This window comes from Mytilus edulis, chromosome 9 (genome assembly GCF_963676685.1).
Source record: "Mytilus edulis chromosome 9, xbMytEdul2.2, whole genome shotgun sequence".
NCBI lineage: Eukaryota > Metazoa > Mollusca > Bivalvia > Mytilida > Mytilidae > Mytilus > Mytilus edulis.
The window spans coordinates 15,255,233-15,277,874 of record NC_092352.1 but is presented as its reverse complement, the minus strand read 5'-3'; the positions used below and the strand labels follow the sequence as shown (position 1 = coordinate 15,277,874).

The following is a 22,642-nucleotide window of genomic DNA, read 5'->3' as shown; positions in this document are numbered from 1 at the left end:
ATAATCAAATAATCATTAAAAAAACGGCCAAGTAATCACATAATCAAAAACCCCATGAGGGCCCTCACCAATAGCTTTTTCACCTAGGTAAAAGGGAGATTAAAAATTACAAACATCACATAGAAGATATTCAAGATTTGTTAGGGGTTTTTATTAAAGATACTGGAAGGTTCACAAAATAGTTAGTTAAGGTTTTATAAGGGTTAATTATTTATTCTTTTTTTTTTTTTTTTTTTTTTAATTAATTATTTAATTATTTATTTAGTTTCTCTGCAGTGCCACATCACAAATGTACTAATGAGTTTAATACAATAGAGACATAAAATTACCAGAGTGATCGAAATTACAGATAGAGATTATAGTGTCAAGTTGACACTTCTAAAGACTATTAAAAATCATAAATTTTGTCTTGTTCTCATTTACATTTAAACACCATTTAGAACAGTAATTGTTAAGCAGGGTTAACCTCTCTTGCAATCCCTCTTTACTCTACATGTTCATGTTGGTGGAGAGACAAGTTATTTCAAATATTTAAAACAGAGCACTTGTCTGGATCGAACAACAGCCAATACCTAAGTCTTAGATTAAGTTTGATTGAACAAAATTTTTAATGAAAATTGTACTTGAAAGGACAAGGCTAGCTTAACATATCCATATGGGACTACCTGATTTGTGCTCTTTAATTTTGGCGCCAAAATAAAATGTTCCTCCGAAAAAATCCGAGAGTATCGAAATCACCAGCTCTCCTGTGAAGAAGGTGAAAAATGGAGAGAGATGTTGATGTTTTGGGCAAATATCGAAATGTCACAAATAAATTAAAGAAGTAAGATTGCAGACACCTAAACGGCAAAACATATCGTCCCATTGAACCTTTCACTCATTTCCATAAAGATCTGAGTTCGACCATACGCACCAACTGCGATTTGTCATCATTACAAATGAGTTTTTGCCTCAAATTTTGGGGAATTTCTGAGAAACAAAATTACATGTCTTTTATTCTATTCTTGTCTGCTTCTGTTTTAAGAATGGTGATGTATTTGTTAATGGCACAACTTTGATTTAGGTAGATGGTAAACAATTCCCCAAGTAAAATGGAGATAGTTCTGAGACGGTCTGAAATAGGCCGTGTTCACATTGACCAAAACTCGTTGTTGTGTAAGTGTAACTCACACGTAAACTAAACACAATTACGTTCACCTTGATAAAACTCAATGTTTTCATGTAGTTTAAATCATGTTTTGTCTACATGCAGTCGATAGTCAATGAAGGCCTTGTGTAGGTTAAGTGTACACAAAACTTATCTTCTTCTTCTTCTGGAAGTCCACCCTATCTGCAGGGTCACCGCATTTAAAAAAAATTTATTTTTAAAATTGCGTTATTTAAAATTCTATCTACTGGTTAAAATTTAAAATAATATTAACAGTTAGAATAGGATAAAACTAAAAATTAGTTAAAACAGGAACTTGTATACATTTAAAATTATAAAATGGATAAAAGTAATCTTATCAGTTGTGTATATTCTCTTAGCAACGGAAAGTGAAAGGAACTACTAATCTGTACTAGTAATTGGTTAAATTTATGGACTAGTATGGTTTCTTAATAAGTTTAAATATATGTAATTAAAAGATAAAATGGTAAGGGATATGAATAAAACAAGAAACTTGTAAAAATTAGTTTTAAGTAAAACAGTAGAGTTTGTCAATAGAATTTGGGTCTATAAGATTTATCATTTAGAACTTCAACTTTCCCAAGTATATTTAAGGAAGGAACGATTTTTGTAAAAAATATGATATTTATAACAGTCATTAATACAGTTCTTTACACAGATATTTGTCTAAACTTGATATATATATTTGTTATAAAAAAAAACTTGGGTAGCTTTATTTTACCCCTTATCATGCTTATCAAGACTCAAAGCATCATCCTTGCCAAACACATAATGCATTTGAAAAGGTCTTCCCGAATCGACTGGATGTCAAGGAAATATTTGCCACTGTCTTTCCTCAAACAACGATTCACTCATAAATGCATTACTAAAAAAAGCATGAGATAAATTGTTTTGTACATGTCTAGTATCTCAGATCCGTTAAAATACACTTAGAAATAAAAAAAAAAAAAACATTACCCTCTCCCTTTGCCAAATACTCCTTGGAGAAGAAATACCATTTGAAAGAAACAGAAAAGATAAAAATGAAGTGATTCTTTATATATCAATCCCTTTTCTTCGTCTGTAAGCACCCTGGTGCAGCCTACGTTTTTATGCAGTTAAGCTGCATTATGCGAGCACCCTAGATTTGTGTTCTACCCAATAAATGCTGGAATACTTGCCATTGTTATTATCTAGCTCGCTACTATGTTATATATAACTAATTGAACACTTTTTTAATACTTTTTATTCTGGATAACAAAAAATATGACCAGAAAAACCTTAAATGATCATCGATTTGTCCAAAAGTTTTAAAGTTACACATAGGAAGTAGTGCTTATTAAGAATCCTTGTGTAGTTCATTATGACTTGTGCTTTTAACTAAGATGTCAAAGAACAATTGTATGAAATATTTTTAAATCGCCGAAAATCTCTTAAGACAAGTAGTTTAGATTTCCCAAATGACAAAAGTCGTAGGAATATTGTTTGTCATCAATACGTAGTACAACTACGTCAGTTGTCTTTTATATAATAAGTTCAACTGTTCATGCTGTTGGCAGCAATTTCAAATTAGAAAAAGAAATTTTCGTAGCTTTTCAATTTGGAGGCAGGTGTGCAAATTAGCGGTGGTCCGAGGTCCGCAACCTTCTACTTTTACAAGGGGAATTTCGACTAGAATAGTTGGTTTTTTAGCTACATGTACGTCCGACGTAGTCACCTTCCACTTGAAAGAAAATAAGAAATTACTTTGCAAACCTTTTCACGTGTTCACCAAAGTCTCCAATTAAACGAGCTAAAAACTTATTTTTATCATTATTATTCATGACAGCGATGTTCATTTTGTTCAACCCCTAGCTTTATACAGAAAATCGCCGACAAATATTGTATAAATTCGAGTAAGGTCGTTTCTGATAGACAAAAACAACATTGTAAAAACATAACAATGGCGGCCGTGAAGACAATATTGGACCCGATTCCGGAAGCGGATAAAGGTAATTCCGGGTTTGGTGATCATTTACAAACTAAATCCATGCAGGTGAAAAAATACATCTATGCATGGTAAAAAAGAAAGAAAAAGCAGAAAAATATTTTATTCAGAAACTCAAAATTACTTTTTGACAAATTTTAATTTAAAAATACAATACAACGTGACAGCTGGGAACAGTATATATCTAACAATATACATGTTCACGGTCACAGTCTAAATTTTCTTTATAAATGATAAATGATGATAATGCATGTGAGATACTTTTAAAGTGTAAACATATTACTGCAATTTCGAAGGGTTATTTGTTTTTCTCAATTTTGAAGGGTCAATTAAAGTAGCTGAAAGTTTCTTTATTTATTTTCACAAATAATGCAACTATATTATATATACCTTAATGTAAGTAAATCATATGATATATAGGTGGCATTCTTTGGGCCACTCTACCCCCTCCTGTTTGATAACTTGGAAACGGTCGAGCTCCACACCCCTAAACCATATAAGGGGCAGATCCAGGATTTTAGGTTAAGAGGGGCGCAAACTTAAATTTTCGCTGAGCAGAGTGAGGCTAAAATAAATTTGAGGTAAAATTATAGGAATATTCTTTATTAAGCTGAGAATAACCCATGCTTTGCAAATTTAAGGGGGGTGCAAGCCAGCAACCCTCCCCCGTCTGAATCCGCCCCTGCATATATTCAAGTATAGGACAATATAATAAATAAAAAATGAAATATAGGGGGAGTCCCTGGAGTTACCCAAACCCCCTCCTGTTTGAGAACTTGGAAGCGGTCGAGATCCACACCCCTTAACCATATATATTCATGTTTGTGACAATATGAAAAATCAAATGAAATATAGGAAGAGTCGCTGGGGTCACCCCACCCCTCCTGTTTTAGAATTTAAAAATGGTCTAGATCCCCACCCTTAAACCAAATATATTCATGTATGAATAAAAAATATGTTCTGTTCTGTATGGGACAATATAACAAATCAGATGAAATATAGGTGGAGTCCCTTGGGTCAACCCCCCCCCCCCCTCCTGTTTGAGAATTTGAAACTCCTTAACCATATATATTCATGTACGGGACAATATAACAATTCAAATGAAAGATAGGGCAGTCCCTGAGGTCACTGTTCACCCTCCTGTTTGAGAACTTGGAAATGGTTAAGATCCTTACCCCGAAACCATATAACTCGTGTACGGGACAATATAACAAATCAAATGAAATATAGGGGAAGTCCCTGTGGTCACCCCAACCCTCCTGTTTGAGAACTTGGAAATGGTCGTGATCCCCACACCAAAACAATATATATTCATGTATGGGCCAATATAACTAATTAAATGAAATATAGGGGGAGTCCCTGGGGTCACGGGGTTACATTTACTATGGGCAGGTCAGTCAGACCTCACCTTTGATCCCTGTTGTAGTGAACATTTGTCTGATTCGTGTCTCATAACTTTTGTACTATAGAACACAAACTCAGATTTCTTTCCAGGGAAACAGGTTGCCTTGGTTTTTGGTTAACTGCCTTCAGCGCTTACAGCGCTTTGATTTAATGCGTAATAGAGACATCTTTAGTATCTAAATGTTCCTTAACTATGCATGTCTTATGACATTATTAACCAGATACATGTAGAAGGTATTGCCTGTTACTCTGCACTATTAAAATGTATCAAGCATGGTCATTATGTAGAATAAACTATCAATAATGATTGCTCCGTTGGTACTTAATCACATGTCCCTAATGACTTATGATTATCAATTAAAAAAATCAATTTTTCAAGTAACTCCTGCAATATAACATAATCTTTTATTCATCTGATTGCTCAGCATGGGAACCAAAGTGACGACACCTTTACATAAATGAAATGATGTTCACTCAAACCAAAGTTTTTGACGGATAATATTTTTTTTTAAAGATTTCAATTTTCAATTTGGATCAGGGTTCTGAATACAATAGACAACTTTTAAGTTTGATGCATTTCTGTCAAAAACTCTGGTTTTAATGAGCGTCATTCGAGCGTTTAATGGCATCGTCACTTCTGTTCCAATGTTGAGCGAATGGTTGCACGAATTATACAGCAACTAAAATTTTCTTTATTGACAATCAGCACTGCTGTCATTAGGCATGTTAGGGGATTGTGATTAAGTACTTACAAAACAAACTTTAATAGCAGTTTATCCTGCACAATGATGATCGCTAAATTGCTTGATGAACGGTAATAGTGCATGGATACAGGCGATCCCCTTCTATCTGGTTAATGACGTCATAAAGGCATGCATAGTTGATGAATTTTTCCCGCTTTTGAACCAGTTATTTTGAGTTTGACTTACCAGGACATTTTTCATTTCATTTCATCAGTTTAGTTTTATTTTCAAGTTAAGCTTTATTTTCAAAGATTATACATGTCCAGTTTGACAGAGTTAGTCTCTTGAACTGGTATTATCATTCATTGATATTTTGTATGTTTTATGTCAAAGTTCAGATTTTGGATACTATGTGACATACAGTTATACATGTACATTGGAATTTTATAAGGGAATGGATGCCACAATTGTCTTTTAAACAGCCACAAAGATTTATAGCAGGATTATAATAATAATTTATAGTAAAATTCAACTGATGCTTTTCATATTAGGTTCACACAATGATTCTTCAAAATGTATAAACGTCTATTTGTTATTTGTTTTTCAGACGTTTCTTGAAGAGGCCAAATATTGCGGAAGGAATAGAACAATATGGTAAATTTTGCTTTTGTAGTTGGTGTTTGTTGTTGAAATATTTACAAATTAAATATATTATAAAAGTAACAATATAATATGCGATTTATCAGAGCATTAGTGGTCTCATGGTTTTATTGAGTTTGGGAGTTAATTGATTTCATCCTTGGCTTGTTAAAACTTAAAAGACTTTTACTAAAATTTTAGGATGAAGAGCAAAGATTGGTCAGCTAAATTTCAAAATAATGTTACAGGGTATACCGTTGGTATGAGTTTGAATGGTTTTACATTACTAACTTTTGGGGCCCTTTATAGCTTGCTGTTCGGTGTGAGTCAAGGCTCCGTGTTGAAGGCCGTACCTTGACCTATAATGGTTTACTTTTATAAATTGTTATTTGGATGGAAAGTTGTCTCATTGGCACTCATACCACATCTTATAACATATTTTCCTGGATACATCAGGAAGACAGCAATCCATTGTCACAAAAGTCAATACATTTAACTGTAGAGCAGTTTCTTTTCAATATGTCAGGCTTAATGGTGTGAGGTCTCAATCCTTTTCTGTTCAATCTTGATCAGTACAAGAAAAATTAATTGAGAAAAAGTGCTTGACTCTGTAGTACAATTATAAAAGTTGTTAAAGACAGAATTGCAAGCAAAGCAATATAAAACAATTCCAAATCATCGATGTTTGCAGTTACTTCTCAAAGTTAGTAACCTCCTGAAAAAACATGACATTCTACACTGTAATATCTGTAACAGTCTTTATGAGAAAATATCATACAACTGAGTTTGTGATGAAAAAAATATTTAAATTGGACTTAATAATGAGTCTGTCTAGTACAAAGCATGGACATTCACATTACAATGGCATTTTATTACCTGAATATACATGTCAAATATGCCATTAGACATTAAACACCAATCAATCAATCAAAAGATGTAGAAATACGTTTAAAAAAGGATGTTCATTATATCAATAATGATTTAAGTAACTCTACCATTCAATTAATGCCACCAAAAGACGTGTTTTCCTTGGAAACAGATTCATAAAACTTGAATGAATTGATAGACCTTATTTAACCCCTGTTATTTACTTGATGTTGAATATATTTATTAGATCAGAACTATTTTTATTTATAGGTGCTTTGGCAAAATCCCTACGACAACAGGAATGTCCTCAGTATGCTGGATTTTGTTGCTTAGCACAAGCAAGGTATATTCTATTACAATAGACCATCTAAAGGATATGTTATTCTAATAGGTCTTCAAATCATAAACTTTCATTTTTATTTTACACTTTTTAAATTGATCAGTTTTGATGTTGTGTTTATTGAAGAATATTTTGGAATAGAAAAAGTTGGAGAATCAATTTTAGAATTTCCTGGTTTGAAGCTTAAACAAAAAAAAAATATGACATTTCATTAGGTTTACATTTTATACGAACACAAATATCCACACAAATTGAAGGGTAACACTATAGATATGGCCATCATATGCCATATTTTTCTTTCTTTGTCTTTGTTGTGATTTTAGATGTGAACACACCCTTGTTAATGCTGCTGGGGAAGCCCAAGCCTTGACAGAAGCAGCAAGGGCCTTTCTAGAGGCTGAAATGAATAATAGAGATATAAAGTGTCCAAGCTTTGAGGAACATCTAACCGCTGCCATTAACTGTTATAGTCATGCCATCAGGGTTTGTATATAAGATTGCTATCTATTTTCTTGATAATTCCTTTGGGTTATGTTAAATATTTAAAATACTTTTGAATTTGTAGTTCCCCAAATTTGAAAATAACAATTGCAAGGTATCAGTTCATCAGCATTATCTTAAAATAAAAGAAGCTGGATTCAAGGGTCTCTGATAGGAGATGAATTTCGCCGGAAAAGTTCCTCCATTTTGTGCCCTTTTGTGACATCACATACCAAATAGAGGGGATGGCCTGTACATCAAGCGTCTTTGTGATTGTCATTATACTGAATAATCTAGTATTTAATTACAATTCCCTAATGATAGCAGTGCTGAATATAAGAATTTAATTTGCTGATAATTTGTGCAATTTTCCTTTATATATTTTCAACCAATCGCTCATCATAGGAATGGGAGATATGAAACACCTCAACGCACAAATGATATCCGCAAAAGTTTTTGACAGAAATGCAACGAACTCAAAAGTTGTCTTTTAAGTTTTTGAAATGTCAGTTCTTTGCCATGTACAGCCCAAATCCCTCCACCAGTAACTAACGTGTGCATAAGATAAAACTACTGTCATCCAAAAAAGGTTTTAAACAAGATAACAGAGTTGATTTTTAGAGGTCTGCTATAAATATATATTTGAATATATAAATTTTTATTATGCATTTTCAGGTTTATATTGAAAACAACAACCCATCATTAGCAGCAGCATTGTGTATAGAATTAGGCAATGCTTTACAGGTAATATAACAAGTATCACTCAATACTTTAACAGTTAAAGAATTGTCATAATTGGCATCTATAATACTAAAATTATGAGGTCCAATTTGTCAGCCGTCATCACGTAAAAACGACGAATCACAGAATTCAACTTTATATATAACTAATATAGTACAAAGGTGTAGATTAAAAATTACACCACTCCAGGCCTTTTTGTTTTCCACGTAATTAATATTGCCAATAATTAAGAAGTTCCGGGTCGAGTCCGCTACCGATACCAATAGTATATTCACCTGTTACCTATTACCTTATCTGTACGTTCCGCATCTGACAGGCGCACCACCAAACGTTGTATTCAGGACTAATATGCTATATACACGGGTCATAACCACAGGGTTGACACTACTAAATTGTTACCTATTGTAGTATTTTAATCAGTAAGACTTTCTAAGATAACAATACGAATACTAAAATCTGGACTAAAAATAAGGCGTATAGGTACAGTTTTCAATTTGTTAGTGGGCATGACGTAAAACAGCAAATCAAAGAATTCAACTTTATTTATAACTTATATAGGACAATGCTGTTGATTAAAAAATACTCCATTCCAGGACCTTTTGTTTTCAAAATAATTAATATGACCAATAACTGATAAGTTCCAGTTCAACGGGTTCAAACAGAAAGACTTGAAAGCAGAGAAAAACTGTATCTTATAATCGACATGACTTTATCAGATGACAATACTAATACTAAAATAAGGCTTGCGCATAGTTGTATACTTTAATTCAGTCACGGACCCGTGATATCACGGGTGTGTTCTAGTATCTACTAAATATTAGACAAGTTGCCTCCTGTTCATTCTTAAAGAGAAATCTCCTAATACACTCTGCCAATTTAACCAATAAGGCCACACCAATTTAATTCCTTGTTCGACGTACCCGCCGGCACCTATTTTTTTCAAAACAGAATTTTTAATTTTTTTTATATTCCCGCTTCTTGCATCCGGAAATGTAATCATGTCTATTTCCCGCACGTTTTTTTTGTAAATATTATAAAAAGATATCAACATTTGTTTTTTAAAATCACAGTCTAACCTGTATATAACGATTTTAAACTTATAAGCACCCCATTACACTGTAAATATCTGTGAGAATATTTGTTGCAGCATGAAACAATTTATCCCACGTTGGAGTGCTCTGATATAAATATATTACAGCGGAAATACCTGTACAGAACAAAACATTGGTTTCTTTCCCCCTTACTTATATTCCCTATCAAAAAATGTTCGTTGTTAGAATAAAGTACAAAGAACTTATGAAGGATTTGCCTTCAACTGCAATTATATTGTATGCTGGCGAAACAAAACTATCCATAGCCGCTGCATGTTTATGCACCTGTCCTGATTGATTCAGGGGCCTGTCATTCAGCAGTTATCGTTTGTTAATGTGGGTCATTGGTATTTTCCCGTTTGAATATATGAATTAGATAGTTGGTTTTCCTGTTCGAATTGTGTACACTAATAATTTTGGGGTCCCTTATAGCTTGCTGTTTGTCTAGATAAAATCCCTGTGTTAAAGGCCGTACTTTCACCTGTGTTTGTTATTATCAGGTTGGGAACTAATAATTTTGGGGTCCCTTATAGCTTGCTGTTTGTCTAGATAAAATCCCTGTGTTAAAGGCCGTACTTTCACCTGTGTTTGTTATTATCAGGTTGGGAACAACCCTCCCTCAGACAAGGGGTCATTTTACTGTTGTAGAAAAGGAAATAGAAATACCAAGGATTTGTATAGTGCTACTATAAAAAACCTTTGAAAACTTAGAATTTCTTACTCAAAAAGAGGAGAAATACACCATTCTTTAAACAACTTTTCTAAAAGAGGGGTTCACCTATTTTGAATAATATTAAACTGTTAAAGTAAATGTGTTCACATGGTTTAAGTCCAGGAATACAAGATAGATATAACTTTCTTTGGGAAAATATGAGCCCTTTTGTACTAAAAAGTGTTTTTTACAAAGAAACATATTATAACTTATATTGACCCCTCACAAAAGGGATATTTATAACATTAAGGGGTTGTTCCCAACCTGATTATGACTTGGATGGAAAATTGTCTCATTGTCAGTCACACAAACAGACCAGATTTAATTATACAATTATTTATTGGTGAACAAGGAAAAAATACTTTATAAATTAAAGAAATGTCAAAGTACAAGTGATAAATCAAGTTTTAATATTGTCAAAACCTACTATTTTATGTTTACAAAAACATTTATAATCGCTCGCCTTTACTTTTCAAGCTTTGCCTCAAAAATTTGCAAATTAAATATTTTTTTATAAAAAATTTCAAATCGCTCGCTCGCCCCAATTTTTGGAGTCCAAAAATCTGTAGAACAAGAAATTAGATCATATCTGCCAACTGTCACTATTTGCGGGGGATTTCCCCCATGAAAGCTCCCAAATGGAAATTTTGAAAGAGCAATTTTGTCCATAATTTTAAACAATTCAGTTAATTTTTCAATGGCTATAGGTCTTTCAAAGTATGGATCAGCCAAAAACCAACATAAAAACACATTTGAAGGCCCCAATCAAGGTTTTTTAGAACTGTAACAGCAATTTTGCATGTAAAACCCCCATGGGCATTTTGAAAAGTTGGCAGGTATGTTAGATTGGTGTGGCCTAAGCACCTGATTGGCATTTCTGGTAATTATATTTCAGAAAAATTAACCTTTATTTGATTGTTAATTTTAGAAACTAGAAAGACCTGGAGAAGCAATGGCACACTTTCAAAGGGCTGCAGAACTACAGTCACAGGTTTGTTTTAAATACTTTTATCGGAGTTTACAGTAAATACTGCTGTATACATATGATAATATGGAATTTAATTAAAAAGTGTTGTAAATACTTTTTTTAATGTGACTAGCTTCACTAAGTTTTTAAATCCAAGTTCAGTTCTCATATATGTTTATTGATCTACAATTATATAACTTTGTGTGGGCAATTATTTAAGGGAGTATGGCAGTAGGCCATTTAAAGTAGGTCACTTTGATCTATACTTTATACATCATTGATATGACTCAGTCCTAATTTTGAGTTCATGCACCCTGTCTCATCTTAAATAGTTGTAGAACACTTCCTTAGGATGTCCTTAAAGGAATATAATCTTAGTCCAAAATGAAAAAGGGTAGATAGTTCATGTACTAACAACAACAACAACAATACTTTATTTTTAGAGGGTTACACAGTTAGCTATATAACTAATCTTCCCTGAGGCCCTCATCATGAAAAACATATACATTGCATAGATTAGTATAAAAAGTCAAGTATGATAATATAACGTTCAATACAACTTGATAAAATGTGATGAACAAATAAACATGATGACATTATCAGTTTTTAATATTATTTATACAGCTAGGTTGATTTCAATAAATGATCTGTTATTTTGTATTTGAAAGAATTAACATTTGTAATATTTCTTAATGGTATTGGCAAATTATTCTACATAAATGATCCAGAATACATAAAAGATTTTTTGAACAAATTCTGTTTTTGGTTTAGGGAGTATGAGGTTTCCTTGAACAGCATTTCTCAAGGGGTATGGATTTCTGTCTGAAACATAATGAAACGGGCGTTTGACATTAGTGCCGATTTTTAATTTTTTAATTTTTTCATTTGCGCCGATTTTATATTTGCTCCTAATTAGATTTACAGGTAAGTTAGTACTTGCAAATGTACCATACCGTTGGTAAAATCTGGTTATAAATTTTGCTCACTAAGGTTAAATAAATAAGTTAATCTGAATTTTGATTGCACACTTAAACGAGCCCAGGAGTCAATTCTTTAATCATTGACGGTCATACAGAAACATAAAAAAAAATATTTTTATGTTTCTGTATGACCGTCCATGATTAAAGAATTGACTTCGTGGTTCGTTTAAGTGTGCAATCTTTTTTATGTTTCTGTATGACTGTCGATGATTAAAGAATTGACTCCTCGGCTCGTTTAAGTGTGCAATCAAAATTCAAATTAACTTATTTAAAACATATCTTACTGATGTTCCATAAAATCGTGTAAAGCTCTACTAGAGTCACCACAGATTCAGCTGATGGTATGACTACTGTCAAACCACAAAACGAGCATAACCATGTGGCAGATGATCGAAAGATGGAGGCTAAAGAACTACGGGTACGGTCAAGAAAAAAGTCTGGAGATGTATCTAGTAGGACTTCTTCCACTTCCCTGTGGTGAGCAGGGGACAACAGTTATATACATGTTATGATTGACAATTCATAAATTTTGTACAACTGGCTATCGGAAGAGGTCTATAATGATAAATGAAAAATAACATGACTTGAATAGTGAGTTGTCTCATTAGCACTCATATCAAATCTTCTTATATCTATTCGCCTAAGCTACCTGTAAAAATATCGGCGCAAATAAAAGAAAAAATCAGCGCAAATAAATGCATATCGGTGCAAATGCAAAACCCCGAATGAAACTTGTTAGTTAGATATGATGGGGCATCATTTTTAATGCACTTAAATGTCATCACAAACTTGTGATATTTTATTCTCTGTTCAACTGTCATCCAGTTTAAGTGTTTGAATAAGGGCTCAGAAGGAGGGAAAGGGTGTGTTTCTAGTATTAATCTAACTTCAATAACCTATTAACATTGATGCACAAGGGGTATCCAACTGTGAGTTCACTCAAAGTTCTAGTTTTACTAATAATGTATTATAATTTTTGTAATATAATTATAAAAGGAGAGTCAGAGATTGTGATTTAGCATTTTAACCTTTTTGTTATTGATCTTTGATAAATTGTCTCATATCAGATGAAGACTTATGGTGTATTTGTAAGTATACGCACTCACAAAATTCTGAAATTATGTGCATTTTGGTACCCAAGTGTAAAGGTCTTAAAGGTGAATGACCCATTGTCACAAGATTGCTTCAGAGTGTGAATGGCATGTTGTTGAAATTTTAAATTACCCTTAAGTAGTGATTCCAAAGTCTAGTATGAATAAAAACTGAAAAATTCTAGAGTTAATTGCATTTACCTTCTTAAAAACATATATCCTACTACTTCATCCTAGCTTTATTCCTTATGCTTGCTAACCTTTATGCTTACTGTTCATCCTGGAATAGCATTGGTGATGATTGCAAGCAATTTAACCTCATATTTAAATTTGGAATATCAATGTATGAATTTATTATGTACATTTTCATGCAATCAAAATATTACAGTTATGTTTGACTGTTTGGTCAATGATATGTAAAAAGAAATCAAGTACATCACTTCAAATACTTATGCCAGTTACAATGAAATAATCTTGTTGATTTGACTTGATGTAATCTTTCCATGAAAAACAGATATAAAGCCTCTTATTTGATACAGGTTACGATGATATATATATTATATTACTGGGGATTAATTATTATTCATGGAAAACCAATCCTCATGGATTTCATTGGTACAGGTGAACCACAAATTTAAATATTAAGTATGCAGACTTTGATAAAACAACGAAAATGAAAGATTTCCTCAATCCACGAAAATTCATACCCAGCAAAATAAATGAATTCACAGGACATGTTCTTTTCACTTCCTCTAATTTTGCAATGTTTACTACATGTATTACCAGAGAAAAAAAGTGTTAATGCAAAATGAAAAAGATTTCAGTATGGCATAATAATGCTGTTAAGGATGTATGCTTCAGACTTTTCAGTCTCGTTCAGTCTCGTTGAAATTTCGTTCTTGAATTATTTCCAAAACATGTGATACAAGTGGAAAATATCAATGAATTTTTTAAATATTATAATCAAACATAAATCTGTGAAAAAAATTTTGTATTTACAATGAACAGTTTTTGAGTAATCCAGTTTTCAAATTTTACGACCAATCAAGTCAGTATTTTTAGCCAAAACTTTGAGAAAATGGGTGAGGGATACAAAAAATGATTTTACAAAAATCATGTACATCCCATATCATTTTGGTCTTTTCAAATTTCTTAGATATGTATTTCATCCATTTATAATAAAAAAGTTGAAATAATATGAATTTTGTTCTTAAAACTGAGAAAAATCACAAAAATACAAAATTGACAGCATGGTAAATTTTTCACAAAAAAGCGTCAAAATATGATAAAACTTTCTTATATTAATACCTACCTATAGTTTTTGTAAGTAAAATTTATTCAAATTGGTCCACTTCATCTTTATAGAAAGTATGAAAAAAAAGTTTAATTGTAGAACTGTGATTTTGTTCACGTTAATAGCCCAAAAATAGGTAAAAATCGATGAAAAATGGGAAAATCATCAAAATTGGACATTTTCAAAGGGCTGTAGCAAAAAAAGAAGTGCAGCACCATATGATTTTTAGCTCACCTGGCCCAAAGGGCCAAGTGAGCTTTTCTCATCACTTGGCGTCCGGCGTCGTCGTCCTCCGGCGTCGTTAACTTTTACAAAAATCTTCTCCTCTGAAACTACTAGGCCAAATTGAACCAAACTTGGCCACAATCATCATTGGGGTATCTAGTTTAAAAAATGTGTGGCTTGACCCAGTCAACCAACCAAGATGGCCGCCACGGCTAAAAATAGAACATAGGGTAAAATGCAGTTTTTGGCTTATAACTCAAAAACCAAAGCATTTAGAGGAAATCTGACATGGAGTAAAAATGTTTATCAGGTCAAGATCTATCTGCCCTGAAATTTTCAGATGAATCAGTCAACCCGTTGTTGGGTTGCTGCCCCTGAATTGGTAATTTTGAGGAAATTTTGCTGTTTTTGGTTATTATCTTGAATATTATTATAGATAGAGATGAACTGTAAACAGCAATAATGTTCATCAAAGTAAGATTTACAAATAAGTCAACATGACCGAAATGGTCAGTTGACCCCTTTAGGAGTTATTGCCCTTTATAGTAAATTTTTAACCATTTTTAGTAAATCTTAGTTATCTTCCACAAAAATCTTCTCCTCTGAAACTACTGGGCCAAATTAATTCAAACTTGGCCACAATCATCTTTGAGGTACCTTGTTTGAAAAATGTGTCCGATGACCTGGCCATCCAACCAAGATGGCCACCACGGCTAAAAATAGAACAGGGGTAAAATGTAGTTTTTTGCTTATAACTCTGAAACCAAATCATTTAGAGGAAATCTGACAAGGAGTTAAATTGTTAATCAAGTCAATATATATCTGCCCTGAAATATTCAAATGAATTGGACAACCGGTTGTTGGGTTGCTGCCCTCCAATTAGTAATTTTTAAAGAAATTTTGCTGTTTTTGGTTATTATCTTGAATACTATTATAGATAGCGATAAACTGTAAACAGCCATAATGTTCATCAAAGTAAGATCTAAAAATAAGTCAACATGACCTAAATGGTCAATTGACCCCTTAAGGTGTTATTGCCCTTTATAGTCAATTTTTGTAAATTTTTACCAAATATTTTTCTGTTACTAATGGGCAAAGTTCATTATAGATATAACTGTAAGAAGCAAGAACGTTCAGTAAAGTAAGAACTTCAAACACATCACCATCACCAAAATACAATTTTGTCATGAATCCATTTGTGTCCTTTGTTTCATATGCACATAGACCAAGGTGAGCGACACAGGCTCTTTAGAGCCTCTAGTTTCTTCACCAATTATTTTATAATTATTATAACAGTCTTATAAACCCAAAAATCAGGTTAAGAAAAAAAGTTTAATTCTAGAAATTTTTGGCTCCTCAGAGGTGTACATCCTTAATTATGTATTTTATGTATGCTTTAAACCATTTCTGACCCAGTTGATCAAGCAAATGTGATTTCCTACCATATCTGTTCATGATGTTGACTCAGCATTTACCATTAAATCATTAGAGAAACAGATTCAACCACTTTAAAACTTTACACCGTTGATTAAGATATTTTTCCGCTCTACAAGTTTATGTACTTGGTCGGTTAAATGCATGTGTTTAACTTTCTGTCTTGCATGTATTAAAACTGATAGTTGATGAATAAGGAATTTCGATAAATTTTTCTTGCATTGCATGATATTTTGTTTCTTATTTCAAAAGAAGGTGACAGTTAATATCATTCAGTACCTATATTAGACTGTCAGTGTTCTCTTTAGACAACTGTGGGCTAAGGAATTTCAAACTTCACTATTTTGACCATCTTAGATTTAGTTGAAAATAATAAGTAACCAATGAAATCATGACTATAATGTGTGCTACTCTGTAAATTGAGCCTGCTTCAAACATATTTAGGATAAACACTGCTGTTTCTGTGATACTTCTTGCTTAAATAAGCCACTTGATAAATCACAGTTAGGTATTTTTAAAGATAACAATTTTTTAAGCAAATCACAAATTCAAGAAAATTCAGAAACTTTCAAAAGGCATTTTTTACAGACACTGATGAACATACAGAACTCTTTTGAATAATGTTGTGTGAGAAGTAACAAAATTGGATCTACATTATTTGTGATCACAACAGTGTTAAATAATCCTCCAAATGAAAACTTTAAAGCTACTCTTGCTTGTAACCCCATTTAGAGTTTTACAGAGAAAATGTCAGTTGATAATCCTTACTGATAGGAATGAAATTGATAATCTTAAAAAATTGCTTCCAGTTGATCATAGTTTACTGAATAAACCTAAAGATAAAATGATGTTGTGCATACAAATCACATAATGGTCCTTAAAGAAACTGTGTTAAAATTTGTATCCAAATTAAACAAACATGATTAAATATAATGCTTTGTCTAATGTTTTTCAGAGTCCACTAGAATGTCTCCAGTCACTGGGGTTGGTAGCCACTTGTAAAATAGAAATGAGTAAGTTGGTTTATTTTATATTAGAGCAATCAGCCATAAAAAATTATATCTATATTTTCTCTTTTATATATATACGATTTGCATTTACAGCTGATTTTTGGATTGAAAATACATTATTCAACCATGATAATGCATCAGTCATACACATTTATTTTTATAAAGGTATATCTCTCTATTTGGTGTTTAAAGTATCATGTGAATTCTCAGCTTTCCAATTATTTCTTAACTGATTTGCATGTTTTTTTTAATTTTTCAGGAGATTATGATGGAGCACTTGGTGTTTTTACTGAAATGGCATATCTAGCACAAGAAAGGGGAGGTAATTCCTTTGTATTAGTATTTTACAGGTATTTTCAAGGGAAGAGCTTAGGACCAGAGTAATTTTAGGAGATAACTGTATTGTATTTAAGATCAGCCAGCATCATTTGGTGATTTGATGGACACAAATTAAGTGTAAGCAGAGCCAGTAAACAGTATTTGCGACCAACAAATTACCAATTGATGCCAAACATTTTCATAGCATCAAAAAATAAACCTTAGAAACGATGTTGCATTAGAACTATAAATGTTAGTTCAGTGTCTCATTCACAAATTATACAGTTCAACTCAATCTTATTTACCTTTGCCAATGAAAATAGATGAAAACTTAATACTAAATTGTTGTCTTTAAAAAAGTTTTTGACTTCATCATATTTGATCTGCTTTATAATACTTTATAGGATCATCTACGACAGGGAAGCCAATAGGAGCTTACTGTGATATACTGGCAAGATGTGAAGTGTGCCGAGTGTTACTTCTAATGTTACTACAGGTATAGTATGGCTGCTCTTGAAAACACAGTTCGGGGAAAAGAATTGATCATTTTAAGTTAAACTTATTAAAGTAGGGGGAAAAAAATGGTGGTGTCAGCGAAAAGTTCAAGTTCTATGGTCATAAAACTTAAGTCAGTGCTTGGAGTACAAAATTTGTACTCCGAACACTAAATCCAGCAATTTGAATGGTTGAATTCTGAGTCTGACTACACTTATTGTATTCTTTACCTCAAAGTCTGGTCACACACATATGACATCACAAAGCTGAACTATGGGATTTTATGAAGAAGTAAGCATGGTAATAATACAGGTGTAGGGAAGATAGATAATCATCTATATATGTCTTGAAATATATGTGAAATGACAAGTGGTCACAAACTTTATATATATTGCTGAGGACATCATACATGTACAATTCATGCTCATTGTAGTCAATGGACAATGATGTTATATTTGATAAATTCCATGAAAGAAAAAAAAATTACACAATACAAAAGAAAATAACCTGATATTTCCTTTTATATTTTAAATAAATCTCTGAATACACCTTCTCATGTGCATATATTTAATTGACTGAAAGTTAAGAAGGTACAATAGATGATGGAGATGATTTATGATTCAAATATATATTATTATTTTTACAGCCTACACCCCAGAGAATCAGACCTGAGCATGCCCAAACATTGGAGAAATATGCATGGGAGACAACTGATGATACAATAACAGGTTAATACTTAATGTATATTATGCAAATGATTTTGGAAAAAAAGCTTTTAAAGAAAGCATAACATTTTTGTGGAGCATAGTGATCCTACATTCCGTCGTTGTCTGTAGCAGTGTCCACAAATATTCACTCTGTGGTTAAAGTTTTTGAAATTTTATTAACTTTTTAATTTCTTAAACTATCCCTGATTTCTACTTAACTAATAGCAAAAGTAGAGACACTTGGTTCCGCGGAACCCTTATGATTTTTTTATATTAAGATGCTTTCGATGTGAACAAAAGGAGATGTTGGGTACTCAGCATCCTCACAACTGTGTGCAGTGTTTACATTTTGATCATCATAACACTTTTATCTAAAGTACCATATAGTTTTTACATTGGAAAGAAAATGTTTTTTTAGATATGAAGATTACTTACATTTGCTTTATTTAAAATGATAAAATATACATTTCTTATTTTACAGCACAGTTTCTCAGTGAAGATTTGTTTCTAATGTTACAGTCACTTGTAGTAAGTAAATAATAATCTTTTGCTAATTGTACAAATGTCCAGCACAAAATGTAAAGGTAGATGGAAATTCAAAACATTTTCCTGCTCAAAACTATAATACCTTCTGCTCTGCATCATTAATAGTGGCAATAATAAATTTGGCCATTTTTTTGTCATACAAACGTAAAATTTTATATATATATATATATTTATACAGGGGTCGAATTTAAGCTTTTTTGTGTACTGGACAGCTGGACCAGTGGACTGAAAAATCTACTGGTCGGGCTCCAAGTCTACTGGTCCTGAAAAATGACATTAATTTGACAAACACTAGTTTACTTTTATTTTCATGCTTTCTGTTACATGTGTTAGACAAGAAAAAGAGAGAGTCTTGATCCTAATTTTGATAGAGGTTTTGATAATCTCAATGATTTTCTTCATCAAATCAGGATAGAGGACAGAAGAAAAAAAATGTCAACATTGTCTTCCACATTATCACAATCCTCATGACTGCCAATCATTCTTAACAAGTTTTATCTCAGAAAAAAACCCTTTCTGCTTCAGTAGAATGAGCAGGAAGGGAAAGAATTAAATCCATAAATCTTAGAACTTTCAAAAAAGTCAGTGGCACCACCTTGGTTGACATCACTCCATTTAAGGGACAACACATCTTTATTCTGATCTTCCTTTTGAATGTCACTTATTTTAAATTTTTTGTCCAATGGTATATCTCCTTCCAAAAATTTGTGTTGTTGTGAAGGACGCTCACCTTAGATGAAATTAACTTGATCTATTGTAATACTTAGTACCTCCCAGTACCGTGTAATTGATTTCGCAGGTGATTTCTTTTTGTAAACAAACCGAAATTGCTATGCAATCAGTGATTTTTATCGACAAATTTCTACTGGTCCACGGGACCACCAGCTGACAAATTCTACTGGACTCGGACCACCAGACCAGCGCTAATTTCGATCCCTGTATATATATTTATATGATAAAAACTAAACAATGAAATATTATTTTTTAAAAGTGCCATCTTAAAACTGTAAATTCAGAAGAAGAAAAAATTGGGTTGACGAGTAATTATTACTTCATTCCAATACTATTCAGATTAAAAAATCCATATTCTCATTTGTGCATAACATTTCCCATCGCAAAGTTATGCATTATTATGCTTTATTAAACCTTTCGCCGATGAGTCCAGGTTTACCGGGAATCACGCTTCAGACAGCTGACGATGAGTCCCATTTTACCAGGATCAGAAAACCTCTTTTATATTTCCTGCTCAAAACAGTGCAAACACAAGTTATCTTTCTTTGTTGAATACCCGGATGCAAGTGTAAAAATGGCGCTTCCGTTTGTTGAAAACCGTGTCAAAATCAGAGGAAATTTATGGAATTTACAAGAATTTGAAATGAGGGAACATTTTTTTGGAAAGAATATGGAAGAATTGAAGCCAAACTAGTATACTTTTTTGACAAAAAAAAAACCCACTTGGAATGAACATCGTTCAGTGAAAGGAATTTGTACAGCATCATTAAATTTTGCCGTTTTGGGTTAAAAAATTACGAGTTTGGGTCAAAGAGCAGAATTTTGAGAATTTCACCTAGATAATGCTGAAAATTTGAATATTTTATGAAGAAAAAATTATCAAAACATGAACAAAACTGTGAACATGGTGTCAGTGATTGAACATGATGAAATAAAGACACAAATAACTACAGACACGTTTTTATTGACATTTATTATGAAGATCTCCCCACTTGAGTAATAGTAGCCAGGGAAGCCATCGTCTCAGAGTAGCTTCTGTCTGGGCAGCTATCGGTGAAAGGGTTAAAAGCAAACAACAAAATTTACAGTCATGCAATTTATTAGGTTCATCATAAACAGCATACTGTACTTCCAATGTAGTATTATATTTACCAACAAGAATCTATTTTAGTCTGTCATTTTCAAACAAACAAACAAAACATTTTAATTGATTCTTTATTTTCAGATGGCTTGTCAGTCAAGAGACTTCTCATCACTGAGATTACTACAGAAAGATCTATGGCCCTTGTTATCTGCTGAACAAAATCAGCTGTTACATCTTGTCATCAAAGAACTGTCGCATCCTTCAGGGGAAGTCATTTGATTGGCCAATCCATGAAAGTCATACAATTGATCAATCTGGAAAAGCCAATTGGTTGTCCATAGTCTTCTAATTTAATGAAACATTCCTTAGCATGGACTGTTATTCAAGGGTAGTGTTAGAGATATTGTACTTGCCACAGATGTATGTATAACTGCTCATTGGATTATATTTCACATAGGACCATGTTATAAGTGTTGTCATTTTAGCCCATTGTTATTTTCTATACATCTTTATTTACACTTCATTCTTTTAAATTCTTTTTGAAATTTTTGTTAAGCCTATTTGAATCTGACAGACTTTGAAAGCCATGCATACTGTGACCTATCGTTGTTAAATTCTAAGTCATTTGGTCTCTTGTGGAGAGTTGTCTCATTGGCATTCATACCACATCTTCATATTTGATATTTAAGGAGTTGTACTCTTCAGAATTAATAGATAGTGAATGGTAACATTGACAAACAAGATTTTATTATATGAAACTATTGTTACTTAACATGAAATTAAACTATTGTAGGACAATTTTTAGATGACAGTTTTTTCAGAATTTTCCATAGCATAATCGCATCTTAAACTATTTAGCCAATATTAAGGGGATCTGACTTTAATCAGCTGTACAATACTCTTTAAAAGCAATGATGACTGATCAATATGACATCTTTATTTTGAGACAGAAACTGGTTAACATTTTCTTTTAAAATTTTATGAAAATTAAAGTTATTTCCCTTGTCATACTATACTTCCTTTCTTTAGGAAGCTGGCTTGTCATGTTTTGGATAATTTGTCAGATTTTCGGTATCCTCTGGTTTTATCCTTTTGAATGCCTTGAAAAATTTTGCCCTGTGACCCCCATTTTTCTTTTTGTAAATATTTTACATGTATAATAATAAACCATCTGTAAAAGTCTTATAAAAATTTAATCACTTCTTAACAGTTTTTGAGAACCTCAACTTGTCAATGATAAAGCTATGAAAAGTCAAGAGAGAATATTCTCCCGCCAAAATTTCAAATACAGACTTCACTTCACACAGATGATAAAACGAATTTCCTTGTTTTGTTTTGTATTTTATTTTTTATGCAATTATATTTGTGTCTGATACTTTTCTTAAATAAATGTGCAATATTCCAATGTATGTACTGTTTTCTTTACAAATAAATATACAATTAAGGAAGAACTAAATAAACAGCTGAGACAGGGGTATTTTTTTATTGTTTTAGATATAAACATTATTAGCAGAAATTTTCATAAACTAGTCAAAGAATTCTATCAAGAAAACTTATTCAAGTGTCATTGGGTTCCTTAGATAACAGAAGTATTATATTGACAGGAACTAGATTGATTAATTAGCACTTATTTATAACCTGTGAAGCGCTGTAGAAAAGATATGGAAA

The 22,642-nt window shown here is 32.3% G+C and overlaps 1 protein-coding gene across 2 annotated transcripts; it reads left to right on the top strand.

Annotated features, from left to right (window-relative positions):
• The first annotated feature begins 712 nt into the window (after window positions 1–712).
• LOC139489577 (40-kDa huntingtin-associated protein-like) lies at window positions 713–22,379 on the top strand. Of its 2 annotated transcripts, XM_071276152.1 has the most exons (13): window positions 713–823; window positions 5,829–5,875; window positions 6,998–7,070; window positions 7,391–7,550; window positions 8,223–8,291; window positions 11,020–11,082; window positions 13,106–13,126; window positions 17,038–17,095; window positions 17,352–17,414; window positions 17,815–17,906; window positions 18,552–18,633; window positions 19,094–19,140; window positions 21,116–22,379. In XM_071276152.1, the coding sequence occupies exons 1-13, from the start codon at window positions 765–767 to the stop codon at window positions 21,251–21,253; spliced, it is 972 nt and encodes a 323-aa protein (XP_071132253.1). In that variant the 5' UTR covers window positions 713–764; the 3' UTR covers window positions 21,254–22,379. The 2 variants fall into 2 exon arrangements, with proteins under 2 accessions (XP_071132253.1, XP_071132254.1); XM_071276153.1 differs by lacking the exon at window positions 13,106–13,126.
• Window positions 22,380–22,642: the final 263 nt, after the last annotated feature.